General features: G+C 39.8%; 1 protein-coding gene across 1 annotated transcript in view; it reads left to right on the forward strand.

The window, feature by feature from the left end:
- LOC136884140 (fibroblast growth factor receptor 3) overlaps positions 1 to 21,895 on the forward strand; it is a 222,671-nt gene that overhangs the window by 192,398 nt on the left and 8,378 nt on the right. The window contains exons 18-21 of the mRNA XM_068229806.1: positions 14,542 to 14,680; positions 16,944 to 17,064; positions 18,201 to 18,447; positions 20,983 to 21,287. Of these exons, the coding sequence (XP_068085907.1) occupies positions 14,542 to 14,680; positions 16,944 to 17,064; positions 18,201 to 18,447; positions 20,983 to 21,287 (812 nt within the window). The remainder of the gene's footprint in view (positions 1 to 14,541; positions 14,681 to 16,943; positions 17,065 to 18,200; positions 18,448 to 20,982; positions 21,288 to 21,895) is intronic.

The raw sequence follows: 21,895 nt of genomic DNA on the forward strand, positions 1-21,895 counted from the left end.
TCTGTAACCAAACCAAATCTCTGTACAAAACTATTTTGAATAAAGAAATAGACTCTTGGTGGTAAATTTGGGTTGGACTTTTCCTTGGTATTTCCCTTACTTACTCCAGTAAATAGTGGGATGATTCTTCATTTAAAGACTCAAGGTGACCACCCATTTTTAGCACCTAGAGTCTGGTGTCACATACATAAGTCATGGCAATGGTGTTCTGTCGTTCGAACATGTGACAGCACGGTAAGGCTGGTATTACATATACATTAAAAACATTGTGGCACATGCTATCAATAGCTACCAACAGATCTCATCTGTTGGCACGAGCGTCTAGGTACCAGCACTCGACTTAGTCATTGTGCGTCAGGCCACGCTGCAAGATGGATGTATTATCACCGTGGTTATTAGAACCCCAGCAGCGAGTCTTTGATTAGTTGCAGGACACACTTGAAAGCTATCAGTGGCATGTACGTGGGTTTCTAGTAGTAGGTTGTTACCAAGCTGGCCCGTGACTGCTTATTTCTGCAGAAAGGCAACTGTTTATAGATGCATTTAAAAGATCGGGCTTCCATAGGAAAGAAGTTATGTAAAATTCTAAAAGTGCCAAAGAGAACTACAACATGCATACTGTTTCACTGATCACTGAACTCATTGTGGAGGAGAAAAGATATTTGGCAGTAACGCTTGTTTCGAGCAAGCCTGTCTGCGTCACTTAGAGAGTGGGCCTGCAAGGTTGAAGATTAAGTTAGACCTCCCGCTCACTTTGATGTCAGCTGGGGATCTGAAGTAAAGTAGAACAACAGTCATTGGTGAACTGAGCTAGAACTGAAGCATCAGTCAGCTCGGTGATGTAATCTAGTGTCACCATGATGACACGAGGTGCGAGAGAATCTATCGCTCACAAAGTTCATGCTCATTTTGGCATATAACAACCAAGGCACTCTTGAATGTCATCTTGTTCATGAGGGCCACACTGCCAATGTCTAGTACTACCGCACATTTCTGCAGGGGCATCTGCGTAGGCAGAAACATCCAGTATTACAGGACAGTGCCATACTCCTCCATGATGACACTACAGCCCACACTGCAGGTCTCATTAGGGATGTGTTACAGCAGCGGGGGTAGGAGGTATTAGAAAACCCTCCCTATTCACCAGACCTCAGTCCATGAGACTTCAATATCATTCTGAAACTGAAGAAGTCGTTGACTGGAATGCACTTTGAAAACAGGGCGGCCATCATAACAGCACATTGGCAATAGGTGGTACACACTGACACAGTCAACATCGCCGATAGTATTCAGTGTCTTCCCCATTGCTGGCAACAATGTGCTGAGGCTCTTGAGGACTGTTTTGAAGGATGTTCATATCTGATACAGTAATGCATGTTTGCGTTCAGTTTGTGCATAATAAAATGCTACAGCACTGCGTTCTACGTGCTTATCTTTCGATTGCCCTCTTGTTTTGTTGTTCGCTCCTGTATCCCAACTTCATTTAATGCTAACATTGAAATGCACATTGCCTTATCCTCCCAACGTACATCGTGGATTTCCATTGCCGCAGCGTTATCGGACGATATAACACAGTTGCCATAACTTATGAAACGACCCCCCGTAACAAAGGCAGGTGGGCAGGTTAAGTTTGTACACACAGAGGTAGACTATTCGAATTCTCTTTCTACTATTAGGACCTTCTCTTTCATTATTATTATTATTATATCTTCATCCTTTATTTATTTTTAAATTTTTTTTTCCTGGTGTTAGATTCTCGAAGACAGTATCTTAAGCATTAGAAGGGAACAAACTAGATGATATACAGCAGGGGTTTCCAATTTTTAAGGACTCGAGGGCCATTTTGGAAACCTTAGTCATGTTCACGGGCCGCAGCTGAATAGGCCAATTTTCGTAAAATTCTGCAAATAGTACAGAAGCACCATTATGAAATAATATGCATAGTTCAATTGAAATGAAGGTTTGATCATTTTAATTGCTTAAAACATTATTTGAAAATTGCATAAAAGAGTGAAATTTGGAGCCGGGCTGAGTGGCTGAGATGGTTGAGGCGCTGGCCTTCTGACCCCAGCTTGGCAGGTTCGATTCTGGCTCAGTCCGGTGGTATTTGAAGGTGTTCAAATACATTAATCTCATGTCCATAGATTTACTGGCACGTCAAAGAACTCCTGTGGGACAAAATTCCGACACCTCGGCGTCTCCGAAAACCATCAAAAGTAGTCAGTGGGACGCAGAAATAATAACATTATTACTTGAAATTTGGATTTTAAATGTTTTAAAATCCAAAATAATATGTTGAGAACAAGTGAATACTTGAAAAGAGGAACTAGTATTAAAGAATAATTAGTTCTGTCTTGGGTCTATAAGGTGTATAAAAATTAATATGTTTTAGAACGAGCTAATAAATATTTTTGTGATTTTTCTTCACATTATTTCTTACAGTGCTCTCGCGGGTCACAAAAATGGCTTCGCGGGCCACATGCGGCCCGCAGGCCGCCATTTGGAAACCCCTGATATACAGTAAAGAGAGGAAATTGACAAAGAAACCATAATAGGAGTGTGGGTGGAGGAAGAAATAGAAAGAGGAGATAAGAACAAAAAGACTAAGACAATGTCCTCATCTTCATGGACTGCCGTCTTCAAATACTGAAAGGTCGACTCTCTCCTTAACAGTCACAGTTCTTTTATAGGGTCTCTCTTATAAACCCAGATCGAGCACTCGGTGTTTGTACTCTGCGCTACAGCAGCTTCCTCAGCCCAACTTTTGCCGCGCGCCACTGTGCTTCTTTAAGTGTGTATACAATATTATGTGAAATATTACCTTATAAAAGATGCTGGAAGTGCCATTCTTCATAATGAGGGACTTCATAAACACCATTAGGATTTTCTGCACACCAGTACTGAGAGATGGCTGTTCACACAACTATTAAGATGAAACCAGGCCTCATCCGAAAAGAACACAAGCTGTGGGTCAAATAAACGATCATTCAATGATGCAAGATACAACTCACAATATCCCACTCTTGTGGCTGGATCAGCAGCTAGGCCTGTGTAAACCTGTACGGTTTGATGTGTAACAGCTTTGTAGCTCTGTTTGCACAAGAAACCGAAACCCCTACTTATTATGCTAATTTTGTGAGTGATTTATTTGGTGACTGTTCAAGATTCGCACCAATGTCACCTAGCTTTTCCTCTCTTAAAACTGTTCATGTGTGTGCATGTCTTTTATTGCACGCTGAGCCAGTATTTTCAAATTTATTTACAATTATGTGGATCTGTGCTCGTGAAGATGGCACTTCCCAGGAAATTGTTAAACAAATGCATCGCATACCGTTGAGCCGACTCGTAGACTACTTAAAATAACTTTTACATACGAAAATACAGTGTTGCAATGATAACTGTCTCACTATGTTAACAGCTGAGTTTCAGACTGGCGACTGATGCTTGCCAGGTCGAAGACGTTCACACTCCTTACAAAGTTAGTAACTATGCACATGCCTCCTGTAGAGCTGCTTAGGTCCCCGAGAGTAGTAACGCCGCTGGACGTTCTGGATATATAAGAGAGACCCTGTATATCCATTTGTTCTTAGCCTCTGACAAGCCCATTTCTACTTTCTAGCTTCAGCAACACGCTTATCCTACATCATGACTGACGATCTGTCAAAATGCCCCCTCAGTGAGAAGAAACAAACATAGAAGAGAGAGAGAAAATCTATTTGAAGATGTTGAGATTGTTCTTGTCCTCTTGGTTTTTTCATGTTTGACCATGTCTCCTCTTTCTCTTCCCTCACTGGCCTCACATTGTGTTTGTCCTGTTATGCGTTCTTTTTCAAGTTCCCGTCTAATACTGAAATTTGCTTTTCCCCCACTTTTTATGAACCTTTTGATTCTCTATCCTATACCTTCGTTCTTTTAAAGGTCACAGCTATTCTTCCTCAAAGTGTAGAGAGTATCCATGTATGAATCCATCTGAGACGGAGATTATAATGGTAGAAAGTAGAGCGCATTCTGTTCGTGTTAATACTCGTAGAATCTTATTATTTACCGCCTTAAACTGTAATTACCACCAGATCTTGAAGTTGTGATACATTAATGGAGAAACTACTGTTCTGTATAATCTCTTGATTCCTCTGTGATACTGCTCGACCACTTGCCTTTGTGCATGATGTGAATTTGAACAAGTTTGCAGACAAAAATTTTTCAAATATACTTTTACGCCTCTCATAATAGACAAATTTTTAGTTTTTCATCATACATACACACACACTTCATGGCTGATGATCTTACATCATTATTACTTTCAGTATTGAATTTTCAGGAGTGCATTGTAATAGAAATTTACTTTCAGTCTAATAGGTCGTGTTCCATACATACAGTACATGTTGAAGAGATGTTAAGTACAGAATAAAAATGGCCAACTGGACACCAGTGGGATCCGAACCCACAACCTCCCGACTTGCACACATCCTTACAGTGTGATGGCAGTGGTGCCAGATCTGTAGCTTAGATCCTTTCCAACAGGGCAAATATGATCTAGGCCAACATAACTCGGTTGGTAGAGCAACTGATGCGAAATCGAGAGGTTGAGCGTTCGGATTCCACTGGTGTCCGGTTGGCCATTTTTGTTCTGTACTTAACAACTCTTCAACACATACTATTGCATATGTACAGAACATGACCTAATAGGTTGAAAGTTAATTTTGATTATTACTTTGTTGAAATGAAAGCATTCTGCAAGTGATTATGCACTAATAGATGTAAAAACAAAAATAGTATCTGAACCAGGCATGGAATTGAAATGATATTTTGCACTAAGCAGGTTGGCTATGTAGCTATAAGCCTACATTCACAAGGTGATGGGTTAAAACCACACCTTTGGCAGCCTTAAAGATGGTTTTCCATGGTTTCCTGTCTTTTCACGCCCGGCAAATGCTGGGACTGTACCTTAATTAAGGCAGTGACTACTTCTTCCCCAATCTTAGCCTTTTGCTGTACCTTTTAGTGTGACATTAAACTCCTTGGTAAAAAAAAGAATATTACGTCTTCTTCCAATTCTAATTTCACTTATATTGCTAAAAACTTCAGCCAAAACTTCAGCAACGAAATTGGTCGCCAACTTATAATACTGCAGGAAAGCCACATGGCCAGTGATAAACACGAAGTTTAAAAAATTCTTTGTTTGAAATGAGTGAACATGAATGTGTTCCCTGGGAACTATAATATTTCTTTTATGGAAATGATGCATAAAATGCTGCCATTCATCAGATATGTCTACTTCTTAGTCCTGTTTCCAGATATCAGATCAGGGATGAGGTGAGATGACATTAACATACCGTACATGTGTTTTTTGGGGCTGAGTGTCGATCTGGAATTAACGTCACCAATTTAGTGTAGACAGAAAATTGACACTGTGGGGACTAGTGTTCCTCATCCATACTAAGTCTGTATCATCTTTTTCCTCACATTATTACCATGTGTCAAAACTTTGCTTTCTATATACAGTAGATACAAATGGCGCTGTGCTTTAAATGAGTTTCTACTGTCTTTGACTGACAATTACCAGGCGAGTTGGCCATCCAGTTAGAGATGCGCAGCTGTGAGCTTGCATCCGGGAGATAGTGGGTTCGGACCTGACTGTCGGCAGCCCTGAAGATGGTTTTCCGTGGTTTCCCATTTTCACACCAGGGCAAATGCTGGGGCTGTAACCTAATTGAAACCATGGCCGTTTCCTTCCTACTCCTAGGCCTTTCCTGTCCTGTCGTCGCCATAAGACCTATCTGTGTTGATGTGATGTAAAGCAAATTGTAAAAAAAAAAAAAAAAATGGAAAAGACTGGCATTTCATCTACGTCACAGCAAAGCCTTCACCGAAGGCAGCAGAATTTTTCTCATGATACGTATCTTGCAAATATTTATGGCCATAAAATTGTGTGCTAAATGAGTGAGTTTTGTTGGACGTAGATCATGATGCTTCATATTTCTTTTGATTTATCGGAACTCTTCATCTTCCCGATGGGTGGAGTTATAATAATAATGGTTGGTGGCCTTCGAAGAGGCCTGGTGCAAGTCTTTTGAGTTGATGCCATATAGGAGGATGGGGCTCTATCTACGATGAATTCTAATCCTGAAGACGACACATACACCACCCCTGAGCCATCAGAATTAACCAATGAAGGTTAAAATCCCCAACCCGACCAGGAATCAAACCTGGGACCCACTGGACCAAAGGCCAGTACGCTAACCATTTAGCCATGGAGCCGGACTACGGGTGGATTGAAAGGACGCATTATGTGTACTCCCTCAATGTCTTAACAGGCTACTAAGAGGGGAAGAGCAAAAGAATCTGTGCTTGCTCTCTCGTCTTCTAAGCCAAAACACATTGATGATTCTGTGCTTTTCTGTGTAGCAGGGAAGTTTACATATATCTTTTTCTGACATATTTTCATAGCAGAATGCCCTATCTGATGCTGACCTCAGTTGAGGAAAGAATAAAGATGAAATGAGTGATGGTGAACGAGATAAGGTAACGACTAAGAAACAATGTTAGGTTTTGGTCCACCCAATCAATACACATCACTTGAAAAGTGAACTATTTAATTAAAAGCATATTAAAAATATTTAGGGACATGTTTTGTCTCTCTTTGAGACTTCATCAGCCATAAAATCATGTGGTAGATTACAAAACTCAAATCAGAAACCGAAAAAATAATTTAAAAAAATGGAAGAACCCAATGTCTTTTTAAGGACTATTTGAGAAATGTAAAAGATATAACTATATATACATTATTTACACAAATTGACCTCACTTCCTGCAAAAACGTTTGTCTTCAATGTTAAAAAATGAAATTAACTTGAAGTTTACCGGGGAGATCAAAATTCTGGCCTCAGAAACGGATTGGTACTAAATCCATGGATTTACAGTAGTCAACACACTGAAACTACCAGATTCCAACAATGCTTGCAACGTTTTTCAAGTAAGGTCGTTCATATTTAACTGAAAGATTGTTTGCAAGAAGTTTTAAACTACCTATTTAAATATATGTATATTTGTTCTCCTATGTCTTCTCAGTAGTTCAAAAAGTAACTTCCGTTTCAAATACAGACAGCAACAATGGACATTGCTTCTGTACGAAGCGTTATGGCAGGCTTGTCAATTTTAAGTTAATTTCATTTTTTAACATTGATGACAAAAGTTTTTTGCAAGAAGTGAGGTCAATTTGTGTAAATAATGTATATATAGTTATATCTTTTGCATTTCCCAAATAGTCCTTAAAAAGACATTGGGTTCTTCCATTTTTTAAAAAGTTTTTTCAGTTTCTGATTTGAGTTTTGTAATCTACTACGTGATTTTATGGCTGATGAAGTCTCAAATGGAGACGAGACATGTCCCTAAATATTTTTAATATGTTTTTAATTAAATAGTTCACTTGTCAAGTGATGTGTATTGATTGGGTGGACCAAAACCTAACATTGTTTCTTAGTTTTAACTGTATCAGTACGGATCTACATGATGAAGTTCCTAAACTGTACTATAGGGTAACGAGGTGGAGGGAATTGGCTGTGGTCTATGAATAGGAACTTTGCTGGAATTTACCTGGAAGTGAAAATGTCAAACCACAGAAAACCATTCTCAGGATATCCGATGGTGGGTAATACAGAGCTTGGCTCCATAGACGTAGCACGTTAACACGCTCTGACACTCCACTCGGTTGTCTTTCATCAGATATAACCACACCAAAAGCACACAGTGAGCCCACTGCTACACTGGGGCGAAACACTGGTAATTTCACAATTAAAAAAGCCTAAGAAGCTTAAATGTTTTTAACATTTGCAACCGATGAAATTAAATTATGGTTTCCTTTTAGGAACCTTATTTTTGATAGTAAGCATACTGTTTGAACAATGATAGGCTATATAATTCCTAGCATTTCATGCACAAGTTTGAGACAGCGATATAGTATTGTTCAACACTAAGGGTTAAGCTCAAGCTCTTCCATACACTGTAGTATCCTGACAACTCAGTTTAGTGTGAGAACGACACTCTTTTTAAGTCCAATGAACAGCATCAGAATTGCACCAGAATTCAGACAGCTACCTGTTCATATATTGTAAGTTTACAAGCAAAACCAAGTATATCAGCCTTGTGTTGGTAGATTAGTTGGCCCCGTGGTGTTGGGGTAGCGTGCCTGGCTCTTACCCCGAGGCTCTGGGTTCGATTCCTGGCTAGTTCAGGGATTTTTACCTGGATCTGATGTCTGGTTCGAGGTCTACTCAGCCTACATGATTAGAATTGAGGAGTTATCTGATGGTGATATAGCGGCCCCGGTCTAGAAAGTGAAGAATAGTGGTCAAAAGGATTGGTTGTGCTGACCACATGACACCTCGTAAACTGCAGGCCTTCGGGCTGAGCAGCGGTCGTTTGATAGGCCAAGGCCCTTCAGGGCTGCAGTGCCATGGGTTATTTATTTTGTGTTGGTAGATTTACCGGCGCGGAAAAGAACTCTTATGTGATGGCACCTCAGCATCTCTGGAAACTGTGCAGGTAGTTAGTGGGATTTAAAACAATTATTATTATTACAAGCAAAAACCTTACTTATGAGAAAACGAGGTTTGGAGGCTTACAGTTTTTCAATGCAATATCTGCTCACAGAAAAAGAATAAGTATACAGTATTTCTCTTTAAAATTACAGAATGGGTTTGTTATATTACTTAAGAATAGCGCTATGTGGCAGAAATTGTATTACCGGTTATGTATTTTACCCCAATGAAATTTCTCTCCTGAGACTTACCAACAAAGTGAAAATCAGAAAATTCAGTAACCAAAAAACTGACTTAATATTTTGTCTTTTTGTTTGTTGCTATTTGTGTTACGTCATACTGACACAGACAAGTCTTATGACAATGATGGGATAGGAATGAGGAAGAAGCAACAGCTGAGTGGTGTGAAAAATGGGAAACCATATTTAGGGCTATGGATAGTGTCTCCCGAATTCAAACTCAAGCTCAGTGCGCATAGCCATCTCGCTCAATATTTTTGCCCAAAAGCTACATCATGTAAAATTATTCACCATTTACATTTGATGAACAATGGACTATTTCCATTGAACTCACTTTAGTAAGCCTCCTATGAATCTCAGAAGTTTTACAGTGGATGTTCATTGTATTATTTTGATTAATTGAAAATTCAGAGATTGTTTGAGAAATAATACCTAAGTCATCAGCCAAACTGCAAGAAAACGTCTTAATCTGTGAAATGATAATATCAGAATGTTGAAGTCATTATGTCTGAATAGATGAAGTTTATATTGAAAGACAGCCAAATCCTTGGATTCTTGGCATGTTAAGGTCATCAATGGCGCTCCCAGTGTCACTCGACAAAATGAAATTCATGCGGCCATAGGAAACACCCACTTGAATTCTACTTTCATTGCCTGGCAGCAACACAATTGGTAGTCCTGGATGGCACCACTTTGGAACATCTGCAGCTTCATAGCCGAGGCCATATTCTTCTTCCTAGTCTCTTGGGATTGGCGCTTTGTATGGTTTTAGCCCAGCTTTACGGCCGGAGGGCTTTCCTGACGCCAGTTGCAACCAGCCCAGTGCAGAGGGTACAGCTTTAAACCTAGAGTGGTTGCTAAGAAAATGTTGCACAGTTGGTCACACATGAGGGATTCCCTCACATAATGCTAATTAATAGAAACAAAGAACAAAACGTTCACACTTTCATACAGCATTCAAGATATATACGAGTATAATAAGGAAATGTGTAGGGAGGGAGCGATACGTGGTTAAAATACTGACAGTAGATTGTAATCCGTAGCAATGAAGATGTATAGAGCAAGAATTGAGGGTAAAATCATCTAGAAATTGGTGGAGAAACCCAAGCAGGATTGGTGTCATGAGAGGAGAATCCCTCACAGACAGCTCTGGGGATAAGAAAAACCAAAGCATAGTTGGTTGCTTAGTGAGAGAATCCCTCAAGGAAAGTGCAGGGGCTTGACGAGACCACAATTACAGGGTCGATAAACATTTGGTATCCTTGAAAATAGAGGTTGGCATATGCAGAGTGGGTTTCAGCCTATTAGCGACCACAACTGGTCCGTGGTCTGAGAACTCTGCTCTCTGACCAGCCAACCAAGCAAAGGAGGAGTCACCATGGTCTACCGTGGCTCTATGCCTCTGTATTTGGGAGACAGAGAGGGGCTGGTTCCCACCGTCTGCGGTCCTCAGAATGGTTTTACATGGTTTTCCATTCTCCTACACAAGACAAGTGCCGGAACAGTTCTTATTATAGGCGACGGCCACCAATCCTCTCACCTTCTCTGCACGTCTCCTTCTCCGATACAAGTCTCCTGACCTGAGAGACGGTGTCACCATCTAGCAGGCCCACCTCCCTCTTCAGGGCAGGAATGAAAACATTTAGTAGTAGTAGTAAAAATAGTACCCGATTGTGACTGGAGGTCATAAACTCAGAAAGAGAATTCTAAATCAAGATATAAACGAATACACATTAAAAAAACAGGTGTGAGGTGAGTGCTCACATAGTGACTGGTGATGAATTAAGAATGTCATCAAAAGTTCCTTGAGGGACAGTTGTGGACTTGGTGTCCAACAGTCTACTCACATGCTGGAGAGTTAACCCCTTTCAATGCTAGTGTTTTTTATGTATACTTATCCCCTCTGTGCTGTTTTTTTCCCCCCAAGAATATGTGATTATTGAAAAATAGTTTTACTACTTATTTAACTGACATTTAAAGATAATAAATTGTAATTAAGCATAAATTTACAATGATGATGATCATTTATTTACTTATTTATTTCGTATGGCAAAATAAGGATGTTCCACTATCTAAGTCCGAGTATAATTGTAGGGTATCCTCTATGAGTTGGGATAACCCTGCAGCAGAGCTTAGGGTCGAGCGGCCAATGGTGTTGCTTACTTATCACCACCCAGGAGACACATGTAGGGCACTTCAAGGTTATACCTATGGACGTGAAGCAACCATGCCTCCCATGGTGATGATCAAAGTCTAAAAATTGACATTATTTTGGTATTTTTCAAAGCAAGTTACAACACCCAACCCTACATCATATGGTTGACACATATAACATTCTTTCAGTCTTGTCATGAATATTGCAACAACAAAAAAAAAAAAAAAACATACATTTCTTTCACATTCATATCACTCCATTTCTGAAGTCTACTATTTACTATTTGGAGAACTGGGTAAACTGTTAAGACCTTCGTATAATATTCAGTGGAAGCCTCTACAATAACCTGAAACAGTACAGAACTGAACAAACACAGTAAGACACATATTTCCAGAGAATCATCATATAATATATTGTCTACAACACCTGAATTGCATGAGCGGGAAGTGTGAAGTATTGGAGTTTACGGACCAGCAACCCAAGAAAATGATGCCAACTTATAGTTTTCTTTCTGTTTCACTGGTGGAGGTCGACTGTTTTCAACTTCATCTTCCTCACTGATATCATTGTCATTGCCCGCATCTTCATTGTCATTTTGTATCACAACATCTTCAACCTCATATTCACCGTCACTTTCAAAGTCTGCTCTGTTAGTCTCATCTTTTGCAGTCGGAAGCACAGAAGATATATACTTCATCGTTGCTAGGAAACAAAATCCTAACGTAAAAATGAGCTATATCTGATTTAGAACTTGAATTTCTGATGCATCATTTGAACTGATCAGATGTATTTTTATGGGCTCAGCAAAGTGAGCGATGCACAGAAATGTACGGGTTTAGCACGGGTGGCTCGTCATCACACAATGTATATTTACGGGTTATGTGTTGATTGTGTTGAAATCATTGCATAGCATTACATTTGACTTGTCCCATACTTGTCCCAGTCCTTTCTCTCTAAGCCAAGATCCAGGTACAATTACTGTATGGTCCTTTATGGGTGTAACCTTCGACATCTGATGTGTGACCGATTTGATCAAAATTACTATTCCTCTAATTTAGCTAGCTTGGGTTTTGGAATCCAGGTCAATTTTAGGGCAGATCATTTACAACCTCATGGATTGAGAGATCCTGAAATGAGTGATGGTGGTTGCTTCCTGTCATCTTAGTTGTAATGATGGAATAAAAAAAGATGATAGAGGTGCATATCTCGTCCCTTTTTCCCAACTTTCTCTTTACTGAACTGAGCAGAATGAGGGCATGCATTATTGTGTTCAAGAATTATCTTTCCATATCTTGTCATAACTTTACCATCAGTTTTTCTTTTTAATGGTGCCATTCCATGCTGTGCCATTTTGTTTCCATTTCATAATAATAGAACAAGCTTTCCTCACCTATCACAACACTCAATAAAAAATAATTTCCTTAACTTCAATACCTCTGAAAAAACTTCTGAGCAGTGGTTTTTCTCTGTGTGGTCTTCTGTCAGTAAATATCAAACCTCAGCTTGCAATCATTTCCTACACTGTTTCCTTCTGCAAGTTTTTCAGCAGTTGTACCCAAAGTGATATATCTTTCTCCTGTGATGATGTACCTGGGTATAATATTTTGATGGATTCTAATTTTTTAAATTGTAATAATTTCATAATGTCCTTTGTGTAAAAATACCAACTGCATAGTGCTGAGTCGATGGTTATGAAGATATTCTTGCCCTTAAAATAACAGTCACCACCACCACAGCCATCATCTGCGTTGATTTAGGCATTCACATACTATGTTTAAGGTTGTAGTATGGACTGTGAAGGTGCTCTGTGATCAAATGATAGCTGGAAAAAGCACAGCAGTCAGCTTTAAAGAAATCTGGAAAAGCAAGAACACCTATACGATAAGATAAGCCAGTACAAACTTGTCCTTTCCATGGTAACCTATGGATATGAATCATGGGCCATGATAAATGCTGACAAGAGTAGAATTAATGAATACAACCTCCAATTGTTGTATACTTCTTCTAAACTCAATCATTCTCCTCCTCATCTCCATTAGTGTTTGTGAAGGCTGCTGAGAATACCATGGACAGCAAGAATTAGTACTGTAATACTATTTTTTTTTATGGTGAGTGAACACACTTGCTTGAAACCAAGACATTTAGACAAAAGCTTGCATGCTTTATCTAGCTAATCAGGTGTTCTGTGGGAAAAGATGTCATGTTTAGAATAGTGAGTAACAGAAGGGGAACTGACAGGTCAAAATCACATTGGTTAGATAGCATCAAAAGAGATACTAATTGCCTGGAAAGAGGTAATCAAGATAAATCATCCATAGGATAGTCAACTGAACAGATGAGGAGGAGTACTTGCTGGTTGGCATTTATTACAACAATGGCCCCTCCTCATCCTTGTCCTCCTCGTCCTCGTCTTTGACAGACAACAAGCCTATGACCTTTTCTATCGAAACCTTTTGTTCTGGGTACATCTCAAATTCAGTTGTCAGAGTTTAGGGAGGAAACACTTTGTGACGTTCAAAATTGGAAACATTTTGCTCTTCAGAGCATTGATAGGGTACATGTCCACTTGCTCCAGCCCATTTGATCAGTGTGAAATCTGCATATTATAAGATAATCATCCTGTTGTGATCAGACCCAATGTACCACACTCAGCTACAGTTCATCTCCTCCATTGTGTTCTATCCGTTGTTCTCTTCCACTAGCCATTCCTAATGCGAATCTGTCTCAGATCCTTATGTAGTCCATCACTCTCAACTTTTCTTTGGTCTGCCCAGTGGCCTGTTCCCATAGGGAATATATTTGAATCAATTTGTTAGACATACAGTACCTTGCCCACAATGTGACATTTACCTCTCATGTAGCTTATAATATTTAGATCTTTGTATGTTTGATCCAGCTCAAAAGTGTACCATATCTGCATTCCATAGTCATCGCCGTCTTCATTGCTGTGAATATCCTTGGCAAAAGTGTCCGACTTATTGGCTGAATGGTCAGCGTACTGGCCTTTGGTTCAGAGGGTCCCAGGTTCGATTCCTGGCCGGGTCGGGGAATTTCATCACTTCCGATTAATTCTTCTGGCTCGGGGACTGTGTGTTTGTGTCTGTCCCAACACTCTCCTCTTCATATTCAGACAACATACCACACTACCAACTGCCACAGAAACACGCAGCAGTGATTACATCCCTCCATATAGGGTTGGCGTCAGGAAGGGCATCCGGCCATAAAATAGGGCCAAATCCGCATGTTAGATGCAGTTCGCACCCACGACCCCACAGGTGTGGGAAAAACAGTAGGAAAAGAAGGAAAATAAGGAGATCCTTGGCGAAAGTCTTCTTTAAAAAAGTCAGGAGATAAGCTTTCTCAGCAGGCTATGTGACTTGAAATATTGACTGCAACTATAGCATCAGCAATTCCTGGCTTGGATTATTGCCTTTATCTCTGTTTCACATAATACCTACTCCATGAAAACTGCTCCCAACTTTCATCATGAAGACCAAGAAGTTATTCTGGGGCCTTCATTTCTTGAGAGAGTAGACAATCAACATTGAATTTTTTGTTGGAGTTAATTCACGTTTTATAACTGAAGAGTCCTTCTAATGTCTTGTTGTAGCATTTGAAGACGAGGACAACACCATCCGAAGCCCCCTGAAGCCACAGTCGCTGCTAGTGAACACTCTGGTGGGAGTACTTTGTCTTACTCTGCTGGTGGGAATGGTCATCATGATCAGCATCTTCCGCAGACTCAAGAGGTAAGCTACCGTTACTCTCCCTTTAACTCATTAGAACCTTAATAAATTATTCGCATCCATTCAAATGATGTAACTTAACATATTGGATGTGAATCAAAATTCACCATATTTGCGTAACTTTATTTTCTGTCAGTTTCTCAGTGTTCAGAAAGCATGTTTGAGTTCCTAATAGAAAACTAGAATGTGGTAGGTTTTTTTAATCAGTTCTTCAAATGAAGCAGAACACCACTTTTTAGGCACATCCAGTCTCCTACTCTAATTTTATGGGCTTCCTGTACTTTGCAAGGGCTAGAAGGGTGTTGTTTTATCACTGTTGATGGAATGGCAACTGGAGTATATCCCCGTGTTTTCCTCATCAGTCACCTTCTACACACTTAGAAGTATCACTGTTACTAACCACCGTGCTTGTTTGCAAAATTTTGGGTACCATTCTTCTTTTATTTATTTACAGCAAAACCTTGTTAAGACATTTCTGCAGGGGACAAAAAAATGTATTACTGGTACATGAATAAAAACTATCCAACAGAGATATGGAAAAACTAGGTACAATTTTTTCTGACACAAGGGCATTTTAGGTTGTGCATCCGTGGGTTCAGTGAAAACTACATCTACCATTTCTGACGATGAGAGGAGAATATTAAAAGGTGTGAAAAACACGAGAGAACAAATATGAAAACGTTTTCCGTTGAGGATTATACAATAACAACAGTGCACTGAAAGGTGTGAAGAAAAGACAACAAATATGAAAACATTTGCACAGGAGCTAATAGAAATATCAAGTATTAATGCAGATCAACTCTTTGTAAAACAAATGGTAGTAGAAGCTTTCTATTTCAGACCAGTGGGTTATTAAACATTATTTTCTGGTCTTACTCATAGATAATGAATTGGAGGTTGCTCTCGACCATGTGCGGCTGTGACTTTGGCCGCCATTTTGAACGACTACACTTCAATTCGACTAATTTGAATGATTGATAATGGTCCGTTATTGGCCATTATAAATTTTCCAGCGAACTCATTCTTGGTTTCTAGCGTATCGTCCCAGTGTGCTAAGTTGGGCTCCATTCAGGACAAATATTTGAGGTTCCCTATGGGAATCAACACCTATATCATTGAATGATCGAGTCGAAACTCGAAGGTGCGAGTTTCGACATTCGCACTACCTCTGCGTGCTTAAAGTTGCATGTGATCTTGTTACTAACCGGCAAGCAAAACTGAACATTCCTGAAGCTAATGGCTTGCTCCCCGAAGGTGCAACTTATCTTGTAAAGGTCACAAATTCAAGGCCTTTTCCTGCTATCACGCAACTACCCGAGTTCACAAGGAATGACAAATAACATTTTCAGAGATAGGAAATATGTGATCATACTAAGCGGTAATAGCAAAAATTCGTAACATGATGAGTGGGGTCTTTATATATACATTTAATGGGATGAGAATCGGGACTTCGAACTTACAACATGCTAAGTGAGAAAACGTGTTATTGAGGAATGCATTAACGAGGTTTCACTGTATATAACTTTCCTTGAACTTTTCAGGGTGTATTCTCTTTAAACTAAATGGAATAAACTAGAAGGATGAGTTGTTAGTTTTTACAGTTTGCTTTATGTCGCACCGACACAGATAGGTCTTATGGCAATGATGGGATAGGAAAGGGTAAGGAGTTGGAAGGAAGTGGCCGTGGCCTTAATTAAGGTACAGCCCTAGCATTTGGCCGGTCTGAAAATGGGAAACTAAAGAAAACCATATTCAGGGCTGCTGACAGTAGGGTTCGAACCCACTATGTCCCGAATGAAAGCTCACCGCATTATCCTCCCCACTCCATGAATTGTGCTGCCTGGAATATTTTACTATGTTAAATATCACTTGCGCCACCCCAAAATGTTCTTCACATTAAAGCACCACTACAGTAGTACCAACCCCTACAAAATATACTGTGAAAGTAGCTCACGTGCCTCGACGGCCCTTACACAGAAGCTAACCCTGTAACAGGGTAACCAGTTTCATCCGGCCAGATAACAGCCAACAGCATATGGTTATCCCCACAAGTACTTGCCACATCAAATGTTGCTTAACTTCAGATTCCTCTACAGCCAACCCATTGAATGTATCTGGTGCCAAATAAAATCTGAAACATTTAGAGATCAAAAGTGAAGGTTACTGTGCCAGAACAGGTTGAAGAGAGCTTAACATTCATTGTAACAATAAGTTATTCAGCATTTTTCCCAAGTTGAAAATGTTTACTCTCTTTGTTTGGTTTCAGAGAAAAGATGAAGAAGCTGCAGGCAATTGAGACAGCACGTGCAGCAGTTGTGACCCAGTGGACTAAGAAAGTGATTGTGGAGAAGCAAACGTTGACTGCCCAGAACAACCAGGAACCACTGGTAAGCAATTCTTTTATTAGAGAGAAGCAGTAATCAGTTACTGATGAAGATTTTTGATCTGTGGATTTCATGAAATTTGATTGTTTGTACTGTATTTATTAGCATTTAAAAAAAAACATTTGCAGTTATTCTGGAGGACCTTCTTTTGTTGTGGGAGTAGGTGATCAGCATTAAAAGGGTTCAAGAGTGCAGTTCAGACCTGTTTTATTCAGGACCATGTTACGAGTATAACCAAAGTTGTATACAGTATGAAACAGATTAGGAGATATATTACCCTCAGAAGAATAGAAACAAAATTGTTCACAATAATCAGGCGAGATAGAGCTTTAATTCCTAGCACACACACATAAAAAAAAAGGCAGGTTCTTGATTTTTCAAGCATCTTAAGACTTTGACAAGAACTGAATATTTGAAACTTTTGATGCATTTGAAATCCTTTGAAATACAGTGCTACTACATTAAAACGTTCATTGATATGAGTTTCGTTTGACAGTCTGCACATGATATTGTCAGGAAAACAAATGGTATAGTTTTCCCCCTTTCAGCGTCAATCATTCTTCATTAACATAAATCAAACTGAACTAAACAGAACCGTATGATACATCTATCATTTTAAAGTTTAAGGGCCGGGCTGAGTGGCTCAGACGGTTAAAGCGCTGGCCTTCTGACCCCAACTTGGTGGGTTCGATCCTGGCTCAGTCTGGTGGTATTTGAAGGTGCTCAAATACGTCAGCCGTGTGTCGGTAGATTTACTGGCACGTAAAAGAACTCCTGCAGGACTATATTCCGGCACCTCGGCATCTCCAAAAACCGTAAAAGAGTAGTTAGTGGGACATAAAAACAAATAACATTATTATTATTAAAGTTTAAGGAACACATCAGACTGATAAAAGGTACACGAGAACACGTCCTTGATGGATAGTAACTTGTTGAGAACACAATATACTGTAACTTGTTTGACTGGTAATTTTTAATCCAATCATATGCTAATCCTTAACTTGCAGCTATTTTTGGAATTGACAAGGGGAATACTATGTTTCCTTGGTAGTTTGTTTTTAAAATTCCCCTTTTGGATGTTAAATTCCTAGTAATAGCTTTGCCGTCCTCAGTCTTTATATTTTGCATTTTCTCCGTAGTTGATGCCGATAGTGAAGATCGAGAAGCAGAAGTCGCACAGCCAAGCAACTTCTAACTCATCTGGTTCAGACTTCATGATCTCCGAGTATGAGCTGCCTCTCGACTCTGAATGGGAGTTCCCTAGAGATCACCTTAACCTTGGCAAGACTCTGGGAGAAGGTGCTTTTGGGAAAGTGGTGAAAGCCGAGGCTAATGGGATTGTGAAGCAGGGAGTCAGCACAGTTGTAGCAGTCAAGATGCTGAAAGGTAAGAGACTAAGAAAACATGCCTAGAGGAAGTGGTACAGTTGAGGAAGGTTAGGATTATATCTCTCTAGATCCTAGATGTTACAAACAAAGATGTGTCTCTCTAACACATGATTCAAGAATGTGAAAACCAAGCCAATCAGATATGATAGCCACTCAGTTTGGTTGTAGCCTATTGAGGAGATGTTGCAATGTTCCTTACAATGTTTGTTTGACGAATGTTTACAGTCCTATATAAACTGAATATAGACTCATTTCAACTTTGACTGGCCAGAGAACATAATATAACTGTTGTTATTAGCTGAACATTTCATAGCAAACCAGTCTTGCCCCTATGGATGCCTTCACTTCAGGAACTCAACCACGTAGCTATCAGAATATAGCCAGTTATGGCAGTCCATTACCATGTAACAAACATGGATAAATATGTACGGTATAGTAATGATGCTTTTTATTTATTTTTTAGTAAAGCTATTTCATTACAAGAGACTAATTCTTAAAACGTTTTGGCCATTATCACAGTTGCATTTTCCCCCTACGTAATACTGGTTCTTAAACATCAATATTACCCCCTGTGGGTGGAGAACGCAGACAAAGAATTCACCCATGGTATCCCCTGCCTGTCGTAAGAGGCGACTAAAAGGGGCGACCAAGGGATGATCAAGTTAAAACCATGAAACTACTTGTGATTAGTACCACCACTCGGGGAACACCATGGGTCACTTTTACTTGCATGTAGTACCACTATGTTGGGTACCACATAGGTTTGTGATTAGTAGCAAACTAGAGCGTGACAGCCTGTACAGTACCTGTGATTAGTAGCACTATATGAGGAACACCACGGGATAGTATGACTCCCTGTGGTTAATACCCTTATGTGATGAACACCATAGATTTGTGTTGCCTGTAAATAGTGCCACAATGTGCAAAACAGCATAGGTCTGTAATACATGTGCAAATTTCATTACCTGTGAGTAGTACCATAATGTGTGGAATACCACGAGTCTACGCTACTCTTGATTAGTACCGCAACATAGTTCTACTTTCCTAGCGATAAGTACCATTGTGAGGGGCTGCTGACTTGGATTTTGGACTCCTTTCGACTACAAGTATCATCGATTCAGTATTGTGCTATAGAAGCAGTCCCTTGGTCAGTAATACTATTGTTCTACACCAGCTTCTGTGCATGTGAGGCACTGTGGGTCGGTTCCACTGAACATTTTAAATTCATATCCATCCATTCATTCTTTATCCTCACGTTTTGAATTGTGGTCAGTGGATGTTTTTGGGCTTTAATTTGTCATTTCATTTCGTCTCATTAGAGGCCTATGACCTATATGTTAGACCCTTTAAACAACAAGCATCATCATTATCGTCATCATCAAACATCAATATTGTTTCTGTAGGAATTCACCACTCCTAACTCATTACTCTAAAATTGATGGTCTAACCGTGGGGAATCGTTCTTATTTTAAATTATTTAAATAATATACTTTTTGTGTTCTTGCTGTGTTAACAATAATATTTATTAATGACAGGTGTATAATAATTACAACAAAATTATTGTCTCACTAATGATAGCGACAAAAAAAAAAAAAACGGAAAAATAGCATATCATATGACTGTTGGTGGTGGTGGTGGTGGTGGTGGTGGTGGTGGTGGTGGTGGTGGTACAATTTTATCGCAAACAAGGGTCATACTTGACACAGACAGAGAACTAGTTCAGGTTACATTTTAAAAAAGCCTGAATAAGAAAAGAAAAGATTTATTAATAGACTAATAAAAACCTAACTCCATGGCACTACAACCCTGAAGGGCCTTGGCCTACCAAGCGACCATTGCTCAGCCCAAAGGCCTGTAGTTTACGAGGTGCCACGTGGTCAGCACAACGAATCCTCTCCGGCCATTATTCTTAGCTTTCTAGACTGGAGCCATCATCTCACCGTCAGATAGCTCCTCAATTCTAATCATGTAGGCTGAGTGGACCTCGAACCAGTTCTCAGATCCAGGTAAAAATCCCTGACCTGGATGGGAATCGAACCTGAGGCCTCCAGGTAAGAGGCAGGCATGCTACTCTTACACCACAGGGCCGGCTTTATTAATAGACTATACCTGAGAAATTAATGTTTCTGCTCATCGTGCCTTTTATTAAATGATATTAAGTTACAAAATGCACTAGAGGGGAGAATGTGAAAGGACTCGAACCTTGATATAAAGAACGTTCTTGAATGTTGAAGAAGTTGTCTTCTTATCTACATAGGACAATCATCGAAAGCGAGTTCAAGTATGTCATAGATAATTTTACTACTACTACTGATCTAAATCTAGAGAGCAGAAATACTTTGAATAAATATGTAGTTTCTAGTTACTTTACATACATCCTACATCTATCTTCATTATAGACTGTTAATGCCTTACACTGTTCAGTCTGCTAGCCTCTGTGAATTAACTAAATGCCTTGACTTGAACCCCTCCTTGTCTCATCTGACCCAACTCTTACAAACTGTAGAATCAAAACTTACCTTCTTTCTTACAGAGGGCCATACAGACACCGAAATGATGGACCTGGTGTCGGAGATGGAAATGATGAAGATGATCGGTAAACACATCAACATCATCAACCTCCTGGGTTGTTGCACGCAGGACGGTCCACTATACGTTGTCGTGGAGTATGCTCCACATGGGAACTTGCGAGACTTTCTGCGCCAGCATCGTCCGTCATCGGGGTACGAGCCTGCCATAGGTACCGACCTCAAGGAGAAGAAGACCCTCACACAGAAGGACCTAGTGTCATTTGCCTATCAGGTGGCACGTGGCATGGAATACCTTGCTTCACGGAGGGTGAGTAGTTTTACAGATCCTAGTACATATTTGGTGTGCTATCACCATCAGAGCCTGATCATTCCTCTCTTAGAGCAAAGGCTCTTCTATCTAGCACAGTTCTCATCCATCACGGCTCAGCAATTTGCCTCACTTTGCTGGACCACCAAGACAATGGATATCTTCTTTATCTTCTTCTAAGCTCTCATCTCTCAGATACACTCTGTTACTGCCTGTGTCCATTTCTGGGAATCAGATCTTTTTACGTACCCAGCTCAGCTCTACTTCTTGGACCGTACCTTCTTAGTTCGTCATTTAGTCCAGTTTTACTCCTTTATGGAGACGATTCCTCAGAGGAACACTCCTCCACTCACAGACTAGATTTGTTTTTGTTGTGGACCATGTCTCAGCACAATACGTGAGAACACAGAAAACATAAATGTCCATTACTTCCCTCTTGATGTCAAGTGGATATTCATTCTTGCACTTGTATACCAGCTCTACTAGAGCAGTAGTATGGTTTCACTGTTCTCTTTGAGCTAGTTTTGTTTTACTGCTTGGTAGCTAATATGAAAAACAAGTCTGTTCAAAGAGAACAAAAAAGAGTTAACATATTAAATAACAGTGTA

This window comes from Anabrus simplex, chromosome 12, assembly GCF_040414725.1.
Source record: "Anabrus simplex isolate iqAnaSimp1 chromosome 12, ASM4041472v1, whole genome shotgun sequence".
NCBI lineage: Eukaryota > Metazoa > Arthropoda > Insecta > Orthoptera > Tettigoniidae > Anabrus > Anabrus simplex.